Here is a 23,109-nt window from a genome sequence, read left to right as displayed (position 1 = left end):
TCAGTGAGAAATTGGCTCAAAAAATAATGCTGACCTCTGGCTGGTTTATATACATACACCTACACACACACACACACACACACACACACACACACACACACACACATATACTACTGCATATACCATACATATACACACACTTGGAGGGTGAGAATGGGGAGAAACTGGAGATACTGATTTTTATAATAAAAACACAACCCCGAAAGCAAGCAAGTGAAAATGCACACCGAAAACCCATTCTTTAATTTTAGGCAAAAGTGTATGTGCCAGTATTAGTTTAGAAAAATAAGTTATTCCTTTGGTCTAAACATTTTCACAGTTTGAAAAGGCAATCAGTTTTCACAGTGTCTTCCAGAGTATCCACAACACGATCATCAATCATCCTCAATCATCCTTCCGTACCCTGCTGCTCAGAAGTATACTTTCGGAGTGGCATCTGTTCCGAATCCGAATCCGTTTTCCTTTTCCTTTTCTTTTCTGAAGCAGGGGACTTTGTGTCCGTGTTTTCTTCTTTTTCTTCAGGCAGCTGAGAGGATTGGGGGCCCCCCCCCCACCTTCTTTTCTTCGCCCTTTCTCCTCAGTTCAGGGTTTCCTCACCAAGCCTTGCTCCTCCTTGAGTTGCTTGATACTTTGTTTCTCGTGCACTGAGACCAGCTGGCCTGCCTCCACCGCCTTCACAAAGGCTACTGTTCTGGGAGAAGGCTTGTCCAACACTATAGTGTTCTGAATTATGAACATTAGAGGAATCCGGAGTTTTCTTGACTTTCACAGCTAAGATTTTTTTACTGATCCTATAAAAAAGGAAAGGGATTTAATTCTCAATCAAATTTAGGAACATAGAATTAAGTTTCTATTAAAAACGGCTAGATGGGAAACAAAGACTACCATTTTCTTTCTCAGAATGATATGTTTTATTAATCAAAGTGTATCTTTATAGAGGAGAGAGCATAAAGACTAAGGTGAAGAATGGTATGCAACAGCAATCTGGGCTGGATCAGTCAATACTCTGGGCCCATGAATTAGCAATTAATGCAAAAAGTAAATACATTAGGAAGTTTCTCTTGCTTTGTCACTAAGATTTCTCACTAAACATTGACAAGGGTCAATAAGCTGATTCCAAAATCATTCTGAAAGTGTAGCTGAGCAAATCTGCAAGTGAGTGTTTTACTATCTACTCAGTCCTCTCCTTTTGCCTCCCAGTCTTTAAATACCGTCAACATTCCATGTTGTGTTAGGTTTTTTTTTTTTTTAAACGTTTTATTTATTTTTATATGTACAGAGGTTTGCACCATGCTCTTGAGAAACAGTCTGAACTTAGGAACATGCTAACAGTTACAAGAACAGAAGGCAGAGACTCTGCCTGACTTCTCCCTGCCTGAAGAAGCGTGAAGCAATCAACACACTACTGCAACAGCTCACTCAGCTTCTAGAAGGAAACTTCGGAAAGAAAAAAATCCCTGAATTTAAACTTTTCTCCTTATATGTTCAAGTAAGTGCCTTTATTGATTCCATTTTAAAATGTGCATTTTTAAAATTCCAAACAATGAAACATGGACTATAGCTAAGTGAATGGAATCTTTTCTAATACACCACAGTAAATAAACAAAACTTCAAACACTATATTATCTCTCCACTTTTTTTTTTTTTTTTTTTTTTTTTTTTTTTTAAAGAGAGTAGTTAAAAACTGCCTATAGTTTTGAAAGTCACATTACCTGTGTGGCCACAAAATAATGGTGAGGGTCCCCTCATCCACCATGGACAGGAGACATTCAGCAGATCACTCACTGCACTCTTGAAATGAGGACAGTTTCGAACCTGGCATTTCTGTGCAATCAGTTTTGCTCCATATAATTCCTTTCCCAGTGTTTCTAACTCCTTTAACACACATCTGAGGAGAAAAAAAGGCATTTGAAATCCAGAATCACAACTGATACATTCCTTCTGTTTATACAAAGCAAGCATAAACACAATACTCAAGTTTTTAAAGTGAAAAAAAAAAAAAAATACCATAAAAATTTAATTACAGTATGGCTGCCATTTTCTTCTTAATGAAGACTTGAAAAATACATACTCCAAGGAGAGGCAGGAAGAATGCCAATGTCAGAAGAATATACTAAGCACTTGTGTGTACAGGAAGCATGCAAGTTGCTTTTCACTATATTATTGCTTAACCTCAAATGACTGGTAAAGCTAGGTGATAGACTGAATACATTTCTAACTTATCCTCAAATCTGTACCTCTTAGAGGTACCAGATACAATGAGCTGTCCACCTACTGGGTTACCTCATCCTGTCTTGATGAGGGTTTGGAACCACTCTTATTTCATCTTGTTATATGCCATGTTCAGTTGATATCCCTGGAAGGCCTGCTCTTTTCTGAAGAGAAACGGAGGAAGAGTAGATCTTGTAGGATGAGGGGATGAGGGAACTGTAGTTGGGATGGACTGTATGAGAGAAGATTAAAAAAAAAAAAAAAAAAGGTTTTCCATAATAAACAGCAAAGAATTACAAGCAGGTGCTCTAACTCTGCCATAAGGAAGTAGGGAAGAGATGGGGTCCACAAGAATGAGCACTGTGGGACCTGCAAATGCTGGGTATCAGTGTCTCAAATTCTGTGTTGTTTGAAAAATTCCCAAAGTAGCTGGGTGGTGGTTGTGTACACCTTTAATCCCAGCACTTGGGGAGCAGAGACAGAAGCAAAAGCAGGTGGATCTCTGAGTTTAAAGTCAGCCTGGTCTATAGAGCATGTTTCAGAACAGTCAGGGCTACACCGAGAAACCCTGTTCAAAACAAACAAAAAACAAAAATAAAAGACCCAAACCAAATTACAAAACAAAACAAAAAAACAAACCTAAAAACAAAACACAAACAAACAAACAAACAAAAACCACACAACCCCCCCCCCCCCCCCCAGGATTCGAAAAGTAAAGGGTTGTTCTCTTTCTTCCTCCTCCTCCTCCTCCTCCTCCTTGAGACAGGCTCTTGTCAGGTCTACTTCAAATTCTTTATGGTGCTCCTCCTGACTCAGCCTCTCGGAGTATTTGTATTACAGGAGTAACTTACCTTGAGTGACTCAGAAGTTAAACTCCTTGGGGAAATATGACACGTGTGCATGTAGCACTTCTCAACAGCACGCATCACAGCACTGTACGATTAATATTTGTATGGCACATGGGAGTAAACAAACTACTTACATTCTGAAGCAACGAATTCAGGGGCATAGGCTGTTAAAAGCTGTACAGGCAGCTCTTAAGTCTAAAGGGATCAATTCAGACTATGGGATCCATACAACATTTAAAAGTTTGTATGTGTTGGGTGGAGTGATGGTGGACCCACCCACCTGTAATCCCAGATTTCAGGAGGAAGAGGCAGGCAAATCTGAGTTCAAGGACAACCTGGTCTACAGAGTGAGTTCTAGAACAGCCAGGGCTATACAGAAAAAAACCTGTCTTGAAACCACCACCCTACCTCCAAAAAGAAACAAACAAACAAACAAAAAACCATTTTTGTATGTATATGCAGTGGTCTGCTTCAGAGGCCAGAAGAGGGTGTTGGATCCCCTGGAGCTGGGGTTACCAGCAATTTTGAGACCCCTGACACAGACGCTAGGAACCCATCTTAAGTCCTCTGGAAGAACAGGAAGCATACTTAACCACTGAACCGTATTCCCAGCGTGAGATTAACGTTTTGAGGTTATCTGTAACTCAGAAAGGGCATTACTTAAGAAATTGTAAATGTGGAAGGCTGTTTACTGCAAGATAGAACATTAACAGCACACAGCACAGCTTGATTTGTTCGAATGTGTAAAGAACGCTCTAACTGGCTATTTATGCACAATAGTAGTTTAACTCATTTTAACTTATTTGCTTAAGCAAATAATCCACAATGCAAAAACTACTAAAATTCTTGTTCGTGGTCTAGCTTCAGTTCACCTTTTCCTTGCTCTCATGTCCCATAATATTAGATAAAATCTCTTCTTCAGGCATCAACCAACTCTATTTGTTCAAAAGTTCTCTCAAACAATAACATTACTATTTCTATCATTAAAAACTAACGTTTCCTCCTCAATCCCAAACAAGCCTCGGGGGGGGGGGGGTTCAAACATCGATTCTATTAAACCTTTTAAGTAACCACCACCCGCACCCAACCCCCCAACCACACCTGCTCCTGATGTTCTATCCCAAGAGTGCTCACTTACATGAAGTGAGGAGGCACAGATGTGTAATGAAAACAGCCATCAAGAGTTGACTTTACAGCCCATGTAGGCTAGGGCTTGCCCACTAAAGTATCCTCCGTGTCTGGAGCAATGCTTGCCATTTGGCTGGTTTTTTTTTTTGGGGGGGGGGGAGTTCGAGACAGGGTTTCTCTGTATAGCCCTGGCTATCCTGGAACTCACTCTGTAGACCAGGCTGGCCTCGAACTCAGAAATCCGCCTGCCTCTGCCTCCCAAGTGCTGGGATTAAAGGCGTGCGCCACCACCGCCCGGCTTGGCTGGTACTTAAAAGTGGCCATGGGCAAAGTTTTCAATCTCCTGCCTTGATTTCTTTTTCTAGGAATTGAAGATAAGACCTCATTGGCAGTTGAAAGGCTCGAAAACCTTTGGGTTAAACTTAAACGTAAAAACTGCTATAGAAAGGGTGTTAGCCTTTGGATGTTGAAAAATGTCCTATGTACATGATACCTCATCTGACCTTATATCAACTATGAAGAAGTTATGCTCTCTACTTCACAACTACGCCACTTCTTGCCAGAGACCACACAGCCGGTTTTGACTGGAACCAGGAGTCAAAGTCAGGTCTATCTGTTACAGAATCCCTGTTCTGATTTTTCGCAGAAACAACGGAATATTCACAGGGCACAAGACCATCTGCCTGACTTCTCGGTCAGTTACCGCCCATGGTAGCTTACTTTCTGATTGCACCTGGACGAATTCTAGGCCACACCCACGACCCCGCCCCGCAGGCCCACCTCGTGGTGCACAGCTGGGTCTCTCCCATGAGGTAGCGGGGCAGCTGGTCCCGCAGCTGGATGCGACCCCGCAGCGCCGCCTGGCAGAAAGTGCCGTCCAGAAGGATCTGGTAGGGCTCGCGGACTCCAAAATTGTTGCGGAAAAAGCCAAGATGCTTCTTGGCGTGTTTCTGCCTGGTGATCTTCATGCCTGCTTAAGCAAGCGGACCGACCGGCACCAGCCTCACTTCCGCACTCCTAGACGTCTAGTCCCCGGAAAAAAAAAAAAAAAAAGCGCCTTCGACCCGGAAGTACACGCCCTATGTCCACGGCCCCGCCTCTCTGGAGTCGGTGGTTCTCAGAGGAACGCCCACTTCCACCTCCAAGCACAAGCTTTAGGGGGCGGAGCTTAGGTCTGTGCCAAGGAGCCGCTGAGTAAGCAAATTCCGCTCAGGTTGGCACATGCGTGGTCTGTTTTGTGTAGCTCGTTGCCTGGCACTTAGCAAGTCTCTAAAAGACTAGTAAATATGAGATAACTAATGATGGTAACATTGACCCAGGCACTCTGTAATTTGCCACTCACCATGTATCATTCCCATGAATGTTTGTTATTTCCAAGTGAGGAAAATGAGCCAATGTTGGGACGTAGGAGGTTTTGCTGCTTGCTCATCTTCAAGGAAGCAAGGCACTTTTTGCTAAGGGCACTCAATTCCTAAGCGTCTGGAACTCGCATGACGCCCGATGTCAAGGTATTACAACACCTTATAAATGAATTTGACGCTATGGTAAATGTTACCCAACTTGACAGCACAGTCTCTAACCCATAAACCATCCTGGAGAACCCAATTGAAATACCCAAATTTGCTAGTTGTGGTGGCGCACACATCTTTACTCCCAGGAGGCAGAGGCAGGAAGATCTCTGTGAGTTCAAGGAGAGCCTGATTTACTGAGTGAATTCCAAGACGGCCAGAACTACATATTGAAATCCTCTCTTAGAAAACAAATAACTAAACAAAACAGCCAAATTAATAGTAAAAAGGATTTTGCTTAGTGTGGCCAAATGAAGGTGCCAGTCATTATGGCAGTCAATCTCTGAGGTTCTAAAGTGAAATTAACAGGCACATAGATAGCCAGGGATATGAATATCTAACTCAGTGGTTCTCGAACTTTCTAATACTATAGCCCTATAATATCATTCCTCATGTGTGGTGAGCGCCAATCATAAATTCAATTTCATTGCTACTTCATATCTGTAAAGTGCTACTGTTAAGAATCATAATGTAAATATCTTTGTTTTCTGATAATATTAGACGACCCTTGTGAAACCTCAAGGGGTTGGGACCCACAGGTTAAGGAATGCTGAATTCTAACCACTCTTGGTTAATATGTGGTAATGTCCACATTGACCCATCATTTTCTGGACTTCAGTCCTAATCCTGGAAGGTGTTCTAACAAGGCATTAAGACTGTGAAATCTCTTTCCCCAGAAGACAAATTGAGTTCCCCCTTGGTGTCAGGCCCTGAGCCTTTTCCTTCTTCCAGCATGAAATTCCCATTTCTTAGGGTCAGTTGTTTCAATTGAGGAGCAGGAATGAATATCTTCTATTTCTGCCAGGCCAGTTATAGAGTCATTATTTGTATCTCTTCATCCTAACACCAAGCCCGAGTGACTCAGTGTTTTATAAGAACTTCCAAGAGTTTCATTTTCCGAATGTCTGTTGAGTTAGAGGCCTGATCCCAATTTTATAGAGGTTTTTCTGTCCATAGTTTCTGACATAGGAAAAATGCATACTGGGTTGAAAATAGGAAGACACACACATACACACAGACACACACACACACACACACACACACACACCTAATTTAAATACTTTAGGAATTACTTAATCAATTTAGTTAAATGAAGAGAATGAACCAGGAGTTTCAAATTTGATTAACTGTGTAGGGTATCCATTTTAAGGTAAAAGAATCAAAGACTAAAGAGTATGGAGTTTACATTTTTGTCTCTGGCTGGAATCTGTCCCAGATCTACTTTTGGCCAATTTGACCAAAGATTGAAGGAACCATTTTTTTTTAATGACTTATAATGTGATTGAAATGTATTGCTTGCATTTGGCCTTTTATTTCAAGGTGTAGGTTTATGGAATTGAACTAAGGTACTCTGTAACATTAGTCCTGACCTGAAACCCAGTACTATCATGAGATGGCTGCTTTCATTTAACAGAAAATAAAATTAGGGGTTTGAAATCATGAGACGCTGTAATAGGACTGGTTTGATAGTCTTTAAGCAAAATTGCCCACTATTTTTTCCTCCAATTCTTTCTTTATCCCTGTATGCACACTCCCTGTCCTGAATGTACTCTCATGACAAATATCATCCCAACCTCATAAAACAATAAAAAGCTTTAAAGAAATAGACTCAAGTCTTTCCACTAGAACTAACTTATAGTCACATGTGGGATGCTAATTTGAATCATGTTCTAGGGTGTTTTGTTGTTGTTGTTTTTAATTTTAATTTACTGAACTACAACATAATCTTTTTTGAATTCTATGTTTGACTGCCAATTTGCACACTTATTCTTCTTATGAAGTACAAAAGAGTTTTATACAGTGATCATCAAGTTTGAAATCCTTTTCTATTGATTTAAAAAACATCGTCTCTGGGTATGGAGAAAAAGTCTTGGGTGCTAACCAGAACAAGGCTTGCTGGAGAAATTCTAGGGCAGGTTTGCGTTCTTAGACTCTCCCAGGTAGCACCTGAAGTATGCATAGTAGTGAAGTCTATAGAGACTGGGTTTTTTCTAATAGATACAGCCTGTGATAAATTTTAACTCATAAATTAATCATAGCAGGAAACTGGCAACACCGATAAAACAAAGCAGCTAACTCTGGAATAAGACTTATGTGGAGGTCTCTTGTCCATGCCTCTCTGTGTACGATCAGATTTTTAGTTTCAACTTCCAGCTACCACCTACGTGACTAACAGGTAGGTAGTATTCAGACAGAAAGGCACATTTATTATGAAAATTTCTCCAAGTCATTGCTATGTTTTTAGTGTTCCTGACTGACCTTTTACAGGGAAACACTACTGTTTATCCAATATAATATTTTCATTAAGCGGTCTACCAAAAATATTTTTGCACAGATGCCAAATGACCTAGTATTAATGGCAAGTCAATATTTGGTTACAGCCAAGGCAGAAGCTCAATATTGCCACTATTCAATAACGTATTAGGATATAGGTTTAGTACTTTAAAAAATAAAAAAAAAACTAAGTAATTCTTTTGAAGAAATATTGTGACATCATTTTAAGAACTACAATAGTCTTTGAAAGATATGATCTTATAGTGCAAAAACAATAATGCTTTATCATTGCTATCCATTGGCTTTGATTTGGAGTGCTGGACTGGGTCCTTTCTATGCCAGACATTTACATTCATCTGAGGTGGGTGGAAAATTGGTTTAATTTTCTTTACTGTTAAAATACTCTTGATATTCATTATTGTGCCTGGATCGAATATAATTTATAATGTGACATTATTGTACATGGTCTTGGAGGTTTTTTCTTCATGAAAGTTTGATGAAGTCAAGGTGACATGAGAATGATTTATTTTTGGAAGGTGTGACTAATACCCAAATAGGACTGTTTCATGAAAAATTCATGGTCCAAATGGAATTAAATAGGTAAACATTAAGTTCAGTTTATAAAAGTTATTTTGTTTCCCTCATGAATGTTGGTATAATTTTATTTAACTTCATGGACAACAAGGGGTCCATGTAACATATCTATTGTAATATTATCTCCCTTATGTTCATATTTAAATATTTATAAACTTTTGTTAACATGGCATTAACTCAAAAAGAATTTTACTTTTCTCCTAAATTATGCCTGACATTCTATCTAAATAAACAATTTAGCTAAATAAATTGCATTTTAAAACAAGTTAGGTAAACTGCCACATAGTGAGGTCCTATTAAGACCTTCACTGTATAGAGAGGTAGAAATATTTCATTCTGTAGTATAGAATCCATGTGGGCTACCTGACTGTGGAATTTCCTACCTGTCTGAAGGTGTTATTAAGATTAAATATAAAGGTGAGACTTTTTTTTTTTTTTTTTTGGGTTTTTCGAGACAGGGTTTCTCTGAGTAGCCCTGGCTGTCCTGGAACTCACTCTGTAGACTAGGTTGGCCTCAAACTCAGAAATTCGCCTGCCTCTGCCTCTGCCTCTCAAGTGCTGGGATTAAAGGCGTGCGCCACCAGCCTTCAAAATTACTCATGTTAGCCATAACAAGTACAACAATAAATATAAGATGTTAACTCCCATTGTGTGGCAAAACTTTTCTTGGGGAGACACAACATACATCTACTCACCCAGATAGGAAACCCAGGACAGACCAAAATATGGATACTATCAAAGTCCAGCTTTATTGATGAACCAATAAGTTTTATTGCTGTTATAGAAATATAGATGAGGGTTTACTTACAGGAGGAGAAATGATTCAAAAACAAGTACATCACCAAAAGTCCACCCCAGCCTTGGTGACAGCTCACAAAAGCTGGGAACCTGGAGCACACTACACAGCCTGTAGGCAGCTCTACTGGCTTGAAAGTGACCTTTCCAGGTGCCCCAGTTGGTCTAAATCAATTCTGGACAGCACTTGTCTGAGAGTCTTCTTTGCAGCTGGCCTCTGTTTACTCTAGCAGGGAGGAACCTGGTGAAACTAGTCAACTTCATGGAGTCCTTGAATGTAGACTTAAGTTTTTCACAACCTACTTTAATAAGGGTTCTTAAATGCTTTAACCTCCCTTCTAGCCCACCACCCACCAGAGGTAGTAAAAAGAATAGGTTAATAGGACAAGACCTGTTTAGAAATAGTTCTTTGGGGGTGATTCCAATCTTCTTTGTCAGAATATTGACAAGTCAGTTCACGTGATTCAGCAGTGGTAGCTCAATCCACTCACAAACACCATTCACAAATCAGCAGCAGCAGTTTGATCCAGAAGAAACCACGAGGCTCTGTCAAATGGCCCAAGTCTGTGTAGAATGAACAAGAGCCACCAGAACACCACCAGTTCTTTGGTGCATTTCCCTCTACGAAGTCAGGACAAACGATGATCAGCAAAGAAGGCAAGGTGAACCAATGTAACAGCATCATCATCGAAGATCAGTGTCAGCAAAGCCCAACAAAGACCAGCCAAGAGCGTCAAGGTGAACCAATACCACAGTGTTGTCCACTGTCTGTTGGGTTATATTTATATCTTTTCCAAACATCATGTGTCCACTCAAGTGTCTGCTATAGCAAAATACCATATGGTCTTTTTCCAGGCAGTTTCCAGAAAAACACCGCTTGTATGTTCTCAGCAAAATATCCTCCTACACGTCTGCTTCAGCCAAAACATCATCTTATAAGAAACATAATGTGACACAACTGAGTCTCTGAAGAAACCAGAAATTTCCACTTCTCTTGGAAGCTATGATCATCATAACAATTATCATTATTATTATTTGTTTTTTTTACCACCCTGCTTAAGGAGCTACCCTACAGGATGGAATGTTTTAATCCAGGAGGAGACTGTTACACAACAACACTTTTCCCCCTTATCTAGATAGCATACCAACAAACTAGCGTGAATTCTGCAATATTTCCATATAAATATGTGGAGCATGTGACCACCTCTTCATGATAATGAGGCATCTCAATATCTTAGCTTTCAGTCAATGATTTTTTTCCGCCCTGGATATTCTCACCCTCAAAACTACATAACCCTTGGTTCACTCCAATGAAGTGTATGCATTCAAACTCACCTCCAATAAGGAAATACAAGTAAGCTAAGTGGCTCAGAGAGCTGCTTCATTAAAGACCATCAGAGAAGGCCTTCACCAGGCAGTAGTGACTGACACCCCAAACACCTGTCCTCTCCAAGCCAATGAAACGATATATCCACAGCTCCCAGACACCCCAGAGGAGAGGCAGAACGTACATATATTCATCTATCACTTGCATTTGTTTTCATATGCCTATGTAGTCTCCACAAAACTAAAATCACATTTTACCCCTTCTATAGACTTTCTTTTCTCTTTCTTTCTTTCTTTCTTTCTTTCTTTTTTTTTTTTTTTTTGAAATAGGACCTTGGTCTCACCATGGTTAGCCTGAAACATGCTATGTAGACCAAGCTGACTGTGAGCTTACAGAAATCTGCATGCTTCCACCTTCTAAATGCTGGGATTGAAGGTGGGACTACATTTGTTTTTCTTGCTTAACAATCTTGAAGAAATGACCTTGACCTGAGGGAGGTACACAGAGATCTAGTTTATTATTTTCAGTGATTGTATGCCATCTCCCACAAAACCAAGGCTAATATAGTAGATGTAGCATAGGCTGACTTTCCACCTAATACTTCTCTTTTTATAGTTTTTAGGGTTTTTTTGTTTGTTGTTGTTGTTTTCAAAACAGGGTTTCTCTGTCCTGGAACTCACTCTGTAGACCAGGCTGGCTTCGAACTCAGAAATCTGCCTGCCTCTGCCTCCCAAGCGCTGGGATTAAAGGCGTGTACCACCACTGCCCTATAGTTTTTAAATTTTATTTGTTTTTTTGTTTTATGTGCATTGATGTTTTTCCTGCATGGATGTCTGTGTGAGGGTGTTGAATCTGAATTTACAGACTACACAGGTGGTGAGATGTTGTGAGCTGCCATGTGGGTGTTAGTAACTGGCCCCTGGGTCCTCTGGAAGAGCAGTCAGTGCTCACGACCACTGAGCCATGTCTCCAGCCCCTCTTTCTTATAATTTTAGAATTCTGGCATTACTTTAGACAGTAATGTACTGGAAAAGAGATGGATTTAACTAAAGATACATGTGTGTAAAGTAATATTAGGACAGTAGAGAAGGCTGACAAAGGAAGTTGACAAAGCTTGGCAATAGACACCTGTGTTTTCCCCTCCTTTCTTTCTATGGAATGTATATGTGATGGATGCCATCCCAGCAGCCTAAATTAAGCTGTGATGTCACCGCCAAGAGAGAAGCCATGAACTAAGCTGGGAGAGCAAAAAGAGCAAGCTTATGTAGCTTGCAGCAATGGAAATAACTCCCAAACCTAGACTTCTATTTTTTATTTTATTTTATTTTTTATTATTATTTTTGTTTGTTTGTTTTTCGAGACAGGGTTTCTCTGTGTAGCCTTGGCTGTCCTGGAACTCACTCTGTAGACCAGGTTGGCCTTGAACTCAGAAATCTGCCTGCCTGGGCCTCCCAAGTGCTGGGATTAAAGGCATGTGCCACCACTGCCCAGCCAAACCTAGACTTCTAGGATCAGTCCTCAAACAACTCTTGTCTCAAGACTATAAAATTAGATCAGAGAGTTTAGTTGAACAAAGTCATACGATATTACTGCCCACTTGACTAAACTGAGTGTAATTCAGTTTTCCACTGTAGTTTGGAGGGTTTTCTTCATTGGAATCGCACTACAGAATCTTTAATTTTACTCTATAAAGGTATGGGGTGGGGGGAGAAGAGAGAAAAGAAGAAACAAAAGATTTCATAGAGAAGAGTGAAAGGTTCAGAAGTAGCAGCCATTTTTAGTTTTTCCTGTTAAAAATGAAGCAGCTGCAATAAGAAAAAGGTTTGCCTTGATGGAAACACATTGCCATTTGAAATTTAATTACATGATAACTAAAATGGATCAAAAAATTTCACATTGTAAGTGAGGTATCATTTTTAAACCATCAAAGCATTTTAGAGATTAATGAATCCCTTAGAAATTACTCTAGGTAGGCAAATATTAGTCCTGTTACTTAAATGACCTTCAAGATCGAAAATTATCTCAGATTACAACTTTAAAAGGATTTTCTAGCACCCTTATTTATTTATATAGAGCAGAATGTTGGAGACAACTTTTTCTCTCAGGGTTCTGTGTATATTTTTAAGCAGCAAGAAAACTTGAACTCCTGGAGGCAAGAAAAATAAGTGTGCTTTATTAATCCAGTAGAATATTATTACAAAGTCTAGTAATTATAATTGAGTTACACCAATATGAGGTATTAATTACAGAATATTATACAAAATAAGTTAAGTCTTGGAATCTTTGATATTTTCTCAATGTGAGCTCAATTTGTTTTAATACTAGTCAGTAAGTCATAAATCAACATTCTGGGAGAGAAAGGCTGAAGGTCATTTAAAACATTATTATTTTAGCAAACTTATAGAAAATAGCCACATTCTGAGTCTCGTGGAAGTGAATATCATTTTCTTTTTAATGGTTCTTACTTTACCCTTCACCTACCTCTTCAAAGCATAATCTCCCATGGTGGTGCACAGGGGACAAAAAAGGAGGAATGTGGGTTAAGTTAATAACAAGCAGAGAGCAGAGAAAGCCTTTTCCTGTGGTTGGCGTTGCGGTTTGAATATGAAGTGTCCCCCATACACTTGGGTGTTTGAATACTTAGTCTCCAGCTGGTGGTACTGCTTTGGAAGGTTCTGGAACCTTTAGATGGTAGAGCTGAAGGAAACGGGTCACCGCTGCAGGACTTCGAGTGTTTTGTTTGTTTGTTTGCTTGTTTGCTTGTTTGTTTGTTTAGTTTGGCTCCTGTCTTGTCAACTTCCTGCCCCACTGGGATGTAAGGAATTTAGGAATCCCACATCAGCCTTTTGCCATCAGGGAACTGCCTGTCGCCACGCCTTCTGTTACAGATGGACTGTATTCTGCCCGACTGTGAGCCAAGCTCTTTACCCTTCAGTTATCTTTCATTTTTAAAAGACAGAAGCCTTTTGGAGAGATGTTTTATGCTCTTACGTTTCTAAAAATCTTTTAAGGAGCTAGGATTCTCTCTCTCTCTCTCTCTCTCTCTCTCTCTCTCTCTCTCTCTCTCTCTCTTCCCAAGGAAACAAGTGAAGATTATAAACTGTTGTTTTTTTCTTCATCTCACAAACTGAAATAAAAATGTAAAAAGCCAGAAAAGGGATGCCTTTTTCCTCACAGCGTGATTGGCACAGATGAGAAAATAATATAAAACCCTGAGATTATATCTTGTTAGACATTTCATTGTCTGGCAACAGTGCTCCTTCACCTCAGCTTGTACTTGGCAGTATAAAACACAGTCCACCTCAGAACTATGGCAGTGTCTTTGGGAATAGGAGTAGGACATGGAGTGTCTGATCGCAACATGCCCGGTTCCATCACACCAAGGCTAAGTTGGTGCTATAAAGGTTGGCCTGGAGCCGCAGGCAGACGCATCCCTTATCTTTCTGCCCCATCACCAAACGTGTTGCTTAGAACCAAGCTGGCAGGATTCCAGGGACAAAGGCATGGTGACCTTGTCCTGCTCTCAAGGAAAGCAGCCACAACCAAACAGGAACATGCTAGAAGAACGTTCCTATAGTGAAGTAACATGCAGTGATGTTTAACAAGGCATAGTTGGTCCATCTTCAGTATTTTCTATTCTTTCATTTTATTGGTTTGAAAGGGGTCTCAGTGAAGTCTTAGAAAGGAAGGGAAAGCAAGTAGGACCGTAAGGCTGGCACTCACTGGGTTGTGCTTTCCTGCTGGTGAGAACTGTTCTGCAAAACCAGTCAGACTTTTTGTTGTTATTTTGTTTTGTTTCACTTTTTTTTTGCTCAGCCTTTCTGTGATTCCTGTCCCCAGGCAGGACTCACCCATCTGCAGGGTCCCTGGGTTAGAAGACTCTCAGTGCTCACCCTCATCCTCCACTTCTTCCTCTCTCTCTTCCCTTCCCCATACGTGTAATTAAATCTGCAATATTTCAGCAAATAGAGAAGTTTTTTTTTTTTTTTAAATTTCTATATTTGAGTACTGGCAAGGAAGTCAGTGTCTGCAATAGTAAACTGTCTCCTAGGGGCAAGGGAAATATAATGCGACTATTGTGGCCAACCATGTTTGGGTGATGCTTTGTATTCCTGTTTAATTTATTATTCATCAGCAGGCTCAGACATTTAGCTATAACTTCCCTCTCAACACTAATATTTTCTACAAATGTCGATATTTTATATATCCTTTATTTATGTAGTATATATATAGTGTCTGTGTGTGTACATGAGTGTGCAGTTTTGTGTGGCTGCATGCTTGTGTGTGTGTACATGAGTGCCCAAGTATGTGTGCATTAGTTCAGGTGTGTGTGTGTGTGTGTATGTTAGTATGCAGGTATATGGATATGAGTGTACAGGTTGTGTGTATGTGTGTGTGCGTGTGTATTTGTGCGTGTGTTTATGACAGAGGGAAACCTCAGGAATTCTTCCTCAGGCACCCTTGCCTTTAAAAAAAAATTAAAATGATACTCATTTATCGTGGGGGTGTGTATGTCTGTGAGCATTATGGAGATCAGAGGACAACTTGCGGCAAGTTCTATGTGGATTTGGGGGACTGAATTCAGGGTGTCAGGATTAGCAACAGGTGCCTTTACCCCCATATCTATCTCACAGACCCCATTTTTTTCTGAGGCAGCATTTTTCACTGGCCTGGAACTGGGCAAGAAGGCCAAGCCAGTCTGGCTTGTCCAGCAGACCTCAAGAATCCATCTGTCTCTGCTTCCCTGATACTAGGATATGCTCCATTTTGAGGCTCAAATGCATGACTTCATGTTTGTGTGGCAAATACTTTATGAGCTGAGCAGTCTCTCTAGCCCCGCATTTTACTACCAACATGTTTAATCATTGTGTCTGAAGTGAGTGTCTTCTGGTCATTTATGATTAGGTTTTATGTTTATATATCTTATCTTTTGGTCTTGTAATTGATGTATCAAAGAACACTTATATTATTATAATTATATAATATTATAATTATATGTATAATTATATAATATTATAATATAATATTAATATATATATTATATGTAGCTACTTATACATTTAGCCTTAGGCCTGCCATTTAACTTCATAAGGAAAGCAACTCGATGCAGCTTGTCACTTTTTATTCCATTATTTATTTCCAATTTACTATCTCTATTTTAATTTCTTTTGTCCTTTCTGTGTTCTTCAGGATAATTTAAATATCTTTGAAACCTATTGTGAGATATTTTCTCATCGTGTAGGCCATCTTGACCTGCCTAGAACTTCCTATCTTGCTTTAGGTTCCGCAGTTCTAGACTTAGGTTTGTACAACCATACCTTATTCTGTCAGTACTTCATATTAATTACCTATGGTATTTTAGCTTATTGTTTTGTAAATCTTTTCAGTCCCTCCTCTAGGTTTTATAACTTATCACAGCATAATTAAGGTAACTAGCTTAAGTATTTGTAATATACATTTTAACTATAGTCACCAATTTTTAAATTTTTTTGCTTTAACCCTTAAACTATTTTAGAAATTTCCAAAGATAAGAAAAATCTTACTTTTATTTTTTATGTTTTTAATGAGCATGCTATTTCTTCCTTCATCAAGGTCCCAAATTTTTTCTTTTGTTCTTCTCTCTCTCTCTCTCTCTCTCTCTCTCTCTCTCTCTCTCTCTCTCTCTCTCCTCTCCATGGTTTCTTTGTGTAGCCCTGTCTGTCCTGTCTTAAAACTCACTCTGTAGACCAGGCTGGCCTCGAACTCAGAAATCCGCCTGCCTCTGCCTCCCAAGTGCTGGGATCAAAGGCATGTGCCACCACTGCCCAGCTTCATTTTCTTAATAGGGAACTTCTTTGATCATTCTTTTAAAATTGATCATGGGGAAGGGAGATGGGTTGAGGGAGGAAATGCTGGGAGAGACAGCTCAAATTGAGGGATATTTGAGGGGTGATATGGAAACCCAATGCAGTGGGAACTTCCTAAATATATGAAGGCAATCCTAATGACATCTCCAAATAATGGGAGACGCAGGTTCAATTGGCTATCTCTTGTTACCAAATAAATATTTGAGTTCTGGGACTGGGTTACATCCAATTGAGCTGTTCCAATTCCCAAACGACCCAGGCTTTTGCCAAGACAGTAGGTTGCTCTCCACAAACTGACACTGAAACCCCCATTGCCGAGGACAACACCCACACAACTCATTGACCATGGAGAGGTTGAGCGGGTGGCTATATAGAGCCTACATTCCTACATTCTTGTGTCTTTGGTATAGGAAGGTAAGTACTCTAGAGGCTACCAAAAGAGAAACACCAGCCCAGACACAACCCCTTTGGTCTATACTGTTGTCCTATCTGTAAAATATGCTAGGGCACTGGTAGTGTCTGATTTGGCTTAAGGGCTACTCAGATGGAACTCATAACAAACACTTCTTGGGTTACCAAGAACCAAAGACCAGAGAACCAGAGATCTAAAGTAAAACCAAATATTACTGGTCTTAGAAACAACAACAACAACACCCCAAAAACCAAAAGGAACGTTGGGAGTTGGTAGCACATGCCTATAATCCTTCCCCTCGGGAGGCAGAGGCAGGCAAATCTCTGTGAGTTCAAGGCCAGCTGGCCTACACATGCTTGAGGCTACACTGAGAAACCGTCTTGAAAAACAAAACAAAACAAAAAAAAAAAAACCAAACAGATTAATAAAATGACTCCTATGATATTCGGCTATACTCACAGATCGGTGTTTTATTCAGTCATTATCAGAGAAGCTTCCTCCTGCAGCAGATGGGAACAAATTCAGGAATCCACAGCCAGACATTACACAAAGACTCAGACACAGTATGTTGTAGGGGTAGAGGAGAGATAGAGGCAGCCAGGGATAGATCCTGGAATGCATAGCTTTAAAAGAGGTGTCTTCATTAAATACCTCCAATAGGAGCTAAGGGAAATCCCATGGAACAGGAAGCAGAAAAAAATAAGAGTCAGAGTTAGAGACTTCTCTGAAGGCACTCTAATCAGCCCCAGCACTGCAGGCATGGATCTATCAGGCCTTGCCCTTCTTCCCCCATTCCCTCTGCCTTGCTAAACCAAACTAAACTGAACCGAACCAAACCGAACTGAAACATTAGATTCCATTCCTAAAGCTAGCCAACAAGGTCATTCCCTTATTAGTTCACTTTCTCCTCCTGAGGGTTACTATCAAAGTCCAGCTATCATAAAGTATTGAATTCCAGTACTCAACCCCTCCCTCTTGGCTCACCTAATTAACATGCCCAATTAAAATTAAGCACTTTGTCCTAATATGGGGTTTCCCCCTTTATGTTTATAAACTGCCATTTTCCTATAGACCATATATATCTCCTTTTAATCCAGAGGTAATGTCGTGTCAAACTATGTACGTTGTAGGATTAGCTAGTTGATTTTATTCTTTATAAATGCCACAGTTTTAACTCCCATTTAATCCCTTTGAGAGTTTTATTTCTGTTTTTTAACATCGTGTTGCTGGTTTCTAGTGTGAGATTTTCTCTGTGAGCCCTGATGTTAATATTCCTTACAGAGTCGAAGAAGTGGACATTGAATCATTAGTGACATTGTAATCTATGCTGTCGGATTGATGTATAACAGACCCCAAATAATAGCAACAACAAAAATTAAAACATCAGCACACAATATTTTCTGCCATAGCGGGACCATTTCATTACTTTTAAATACAGAGCAAGGAATACTTATTGTAAAAATAAGGACTGGGGGAAAAAGTCACTCTAAAGCAGAGAATTACATACAATAGCTTCCTACAAGAGACGCAGGGTTTTGCAGGCATGATAGTATGCATTTCAGAGCTCATGTTATAGGTCAACATTACTTGTAGAGACTGCATTCTGAATACTTACCATAACATCAACTTCAACACTACAACACTACAGAAAAGAACTTCTCCAGTATTTTACTCTGGCAAATCTTTCATTCTGGAGACTGACCAGAGTTAACCTTTATTTAAGTATTTTCTGTATATTCGGAGTAGTTATAGAATAATGGCTCTTGCTTCTAAGATCTTTCTCTGGAGTCAGTGTGATCCTCATGAATTACTGAATTTTTTGTTGTTTTTGTTTGTGTTTGTTTTTTGATACAGGGCTTTTCTGTGTAGCCCTGGTCATTCCTGAAACTAACTCTGTAGACCAGGATGAACTTGAACTCACCTGCTTCTGCCTCCTGAGTGCTGGGATTAAGACTTAAAATATTTTCTGAGTGTTGAAATGGTACTTCTACAAGTCTACCCACTGACTAATTTACAATCTTTAAACAGGTATTATTCATTCCTAAAGGCACCTGCCTCAAAAAGCCATTGAAGCTCAAACTGTCAGCTAAGTAAACAAGGTAACATTGCTTTTTCAAAGTGTTGTGCAAATGATATTTAGGTGGTGGGTTAGAGCTTCCCAAACTTAAGCACTTCCCTGCATCTTTCAAACTCTGACATCCACATTGACATTGACATTGCAGTCAATAATAAGCACAGCTTACAGTCTCACATCCTCAGCACAGTCACCACATAAAGGTTTGTCTCATAATCCAAAAGAAACACCAACGTGTAACTTTCTCACTCCCTTTTGAACACATGAAGTAATTGAGGCTGATAATTTAAAACTGTAATCTAAAACGTCATAAGGAAAGCAACTCGATGCAGCTTGTCACTTTTTAACGGTGTCACGTTGTCTCAGGCTCCTTGACGGTGAGAAGAGTTGGAATTAAATTAGCAGCAAAGGCATTTTTCATTCTAATGCTCTCCCAAGTGAACTAATTAGGTCCTGCCCAAGTGAAGACATTTTTACACGGGAGACGCTACAGAAATAAGATAGCAGTCTGCCTATTGGAGAGCAAGTCCATATTTAAAAGGCACACTTGGGTTTCAAGTAATGAACGACTGACCCCATAACACGAACGCTACTGGCTAGACAAACCACGCACGCGCGCAGAGGATTCCAGCAAACGCTGGAAGGGGCTGGGCCAGGAACACCAACTGGGGAGGCGTGGCCCTACCCCGGCGGCACTTCCAGACCCCGCCCCTCAGCCTTACGACATTGTCGCGGAACTTCGTAGTTCCGCTTCCGGTACCACACGCTTCTCTTTCTTCCTGTCTGGCTGGAAACATGGCGTCGCGCAAGGAAGGCACCGGCTCCACCGCCACCTCTTCCAGCTCCGCTGGCGTTGCGGTGGGGAAGGGCAAAGGCAAAGGCGGCTCTGGAGATTCGGCCGTGAAGCAGGTGCAGATCGACGGCCTGGTGAGTGCGGGTCGCGGCCACCGGCCCACTCCGGGCGCTGGTCCCTGCCGGGCGCGCTTCCTGCCGCTTTCCTCATGAGCAGGCTGACCGCGCTCTCCCCTCAGCGCCCTTGCCCTTCATCTTCACTTTTGCTCGAAAGACACCACAGCCGTCCCTGTTTTCCGATGAGAGAGCTAGGGGCTGAGAAAAGGAGCCGGAATAGGGGTCTGAGACAGGTTTTAGATGCTCAGGAGAGGACTGCTTACAACCAGATGACAGTTGTGGGGACAGGGATTTAGGGTTCTGTTTGGGGTTCTAGGAAGGGGAGAGAGGGGAAAGGATACACCTTGGCTTCCCGGAGAGGCTTTTTGAAGTGCATTCTCGAGATATTTATTTACTGCCATGCTTTAAAGCACCACTTTACCTAAAAATGCAAAACTGGGGTAAACTCTAAGGCAGAGTTCAGTGTGAACCACAAGAAGCCATAGAAAATAGCCGTAAGTATATTTCTGGATAAGGTCCGTGATCTAGGTTATCTGTGGAAGCTCAGTATAAGGAAATGGACTGAAGAGAAAAGATGCGAAGCTAAAATGATGTGAGATTTCAAGCTTTAGGAACATAACCCCTGGAGGTTGTGGTGGCAAATGTCTTTACTCCCAGCACAGGTGAGGCACAGGCAGGCAGAGCTCCACGAGTTTGAGACCATTTGGGACTGAGATCCTGTCTCAAAAAGAAAAGCAGAGAGAACAGAAAAGGGCATTCTTTGTTTTGTTTGTTTGTTTGTTTTGTTTTTTCAAAAGCATCCTTTTCTCTCAAACCAGTTTTTAGGTATTTTCTGTAAGCAAAGACCCTTGTAGTGGGGATTTTTCAATTCATGTGGAAATTGTCATTGCAACAGGCGTTGTATAAGTGGAAATCATTAGTAATTTCACGTTGGAATATAGTTGTTTGTTAGATTGACATGAGATTTTTTGCTTTTGTTTTTTAAATATAACCTGATGTTTATAGGCTCAGCTTTTTCAGTTCTGTCATATGTCAACAGTGTGGTCCTAAGAAATTTTTCCTTAACCAGCTTAATTCCCTCATATGTTCAGATGAGAGTGAGAAGTAGTTACACGTTGGTGTTTCTTTTGGATTATGAGACAAACCTTTATGTGGTGACTGTGGTGAGGATGTGAGACTGTAAGCTGTGCTTATTATTGACTGCAATGTCAATGTGGATGTCAGAGTTTGAAAGATGCAGGGAAGTGCTTAAGTTTGGGAAGCTCTAACCCACCACTTAAATATCATTTGCACAACACTTTGAAAAAGCAATGTTACCTTGTTTACTTAGCTGACAGTTTGAGCTTCAATGGCTTTTTGAGGCAGGTGCCTTTAGGAATGAATAATACCTGTTTAAAGATTGTAAATTAGTCGGTGGGTAGACTTGTAGAAGTACCATTTCAACACTTGGAAAGTATTTGAAGTCTTAAGAACTTATGCCTTACTGAATTTTTGTATAATTTGAAACCACTCTTTGAATTACTTGGTTTCTAGAGTTGTAAAAGTCAACAGGTAGGTGTTATAAATCTGTTTGGTAGATGTAATTACAAGTAAGTATTTTAGGGCTGGGATTGGGCATGGTTGTAATCCCAGCACTTGGGAAAGTACAGCAGGATTGTGCAGAGTTGTCTATCAGCCTGGGTTACACAGTGAGACTGTCAAACAAGACACTGTGAAACATACTTTTAGCACAGTTTAGAGCAGTCTTGTAACTGCCGAGCTGTCTAACAAGGGCCAGGGCTATAATCTCAGCAGGAATAGTGTTAGGGTGTCTTAAGATACTTGAAGCAATGAGATTGCTGCAGGTGGGAACAGATGGGGTCATTTGAGTTCAACAAGCAGGCAGTAGGCCTAGGAAAATCAAGACATTCTCAATTTCTGGATTCATGTATCACTGTTTTCTTTTATCTGGGGACTGATTACTGCTCTGAGGTGTTGATAATTTACTATGAAGATACACTTTTCAGTGATAAAGTACTCAGGTCTTCAGTCAAAAGGGCCTCTTAAGTATCAGGTGTCCTGGCAAATCATATGTGACTCAGAAGCTTCTGAGTGACCCTAATGACCTATAAAAGGGGGCACTCAAAATGTAAAACACCTTTACTTGTTGAGCCATCATGCTATGGTGGCCCTTAGTTCAAATCTTGATATCTCTTTAATTTTTTCTCATTTAAATTTTAAAATTTAAAAGTTCAGATCCTGACTCTCTGTTCATTAGATGTCTTCAGTGAATTCCAGGTCTACTGAGGAGTAGTTTTTGCTTCTTGTGTTCTTGGTTGTGTTCAGGTCATTTTCCTGTTTTTTCTTCACTTTGTCCAGAAGGATGTTCAGTTACCTGTGACCAGTTAGCTATTCCCTCACTAGGTCCTGCCGGGTGTCTTTTTTTTTTTTTGTCTGTGGCAATCCTCTTTTCCTCCTTGTCATGTAAAATATTACCACATGTGGCTTAATATAGCTATAGTTTTAATTTATAGTTTAATTTGAATCTGTATACTTCAGATATGTTCTGTTCTTGATTTGTTTAGAATTCATAGACTATCCTTTTTGTTTGTTTGTTTGTTTGCTTTTTTTGTGACAGGGTCTCTCTGTGTAGTTTTGGCTGTCCTAGAACTATGTATGTAGACCAGTCTGGCCTTGAATTCTGAAAGCTCCACCTGCCTCCGCCTCCCCTACCGTGCCCAAGTCAGCCGTGGGTTACCTATCTTTAGTTACATCTAGCTCTCCCAGATGCTGACAGTCTTGGTGAGTAATGTAGACATGCTCCAATCCTACCGCCATGACTGTAGTCATGTCTATAGCCATGCATAGCATGGGTGAACCCAGATAGTAATTTCATACTGGTTATGTTTGTTTCTGGAACATGGCTAGTGGCTACAACCAGTTAGTATTATCCCTAGGAATATAAGCTCCTGATTCATATTGGAGGATAGTTTTTAAGAATGCCTTGAGGTATTTTATAATCGATGTATTCAATTTTATAATCAGTGTTATCAATAAATACATGGAATTTAGGTGCCTTGAATAGTTTTATCTTCCTAGTTGTCTTTTTGCTGTTGGATTTATCTGCTTCTTATCTCTTGGAGC

The 23,109-nt window shown here is 40.3% G+C and overlaps 2 protein-coding genes across 2 annotated transcripts in view; one reads left to right on the top strand and one right to left on the bottom strand.

Moving 5' to 3' along the window:
• Nucleotides 1-245: 245 nt before the first annotated feature.
• Nucleotides 246-5,229, bottom strand: Utp23 (UTP23 small subunit processome component). Its single transcript, XM_076911350.1, is given in 7 exon segments — nt 246-501; nt 504-746; nt 749-791; nt 1,713-1,741; nt 1,744-1,777; nt 1,780-1,888; nt 4,968-5,229. Coding segments are annotated over 7 exon segments (759 nt in total). The 5' UTR covers nt 5,156-5,229; the 3' UTR covers nt 246-388.
• A 14,601-nt stretch (nt 5,230-19,830) lies between these two features.
• The window catches only part of Eif3h (eukaryotic translation initiation factor 3 subunit H), a 75,778-nt gene continuing 72,499 nt past the window's right edge, over nt 19,831-23,109 (top strand). The window contains exon 1 of the mRNA XM_034517360.2: nt 19,831-20,004. Within this exon, the coding sequence (XP_034373251.1) occupies nt 19,873-20,004 (132 nt within the window). The 5' untranslated portion in view covers nt 19,831-19,872. The remainder of the gene's footprint in view (nt 20,005-23,109) is intronic.

Source organism: Arvicanthis niloticus, chromosome 13 (assembly GCF_011762505.2).
Source record: "Arvicanthis niloticus isolate mArvNil1 chromosome 13, mArvNil1.pat.X, whole genome shotgun sequence".
In the NCBI taxonomy this organism is placed as follows: domain Eukaryota; kingdom Metazoa; phylum Chordata; class Mammalia; order Rodentia; family Muridae; genus Arvicanthis; species Arvicanthis niloticus.
This window is presented reverse-complemented; position numbering and strand designations above follow the sequence as displayed.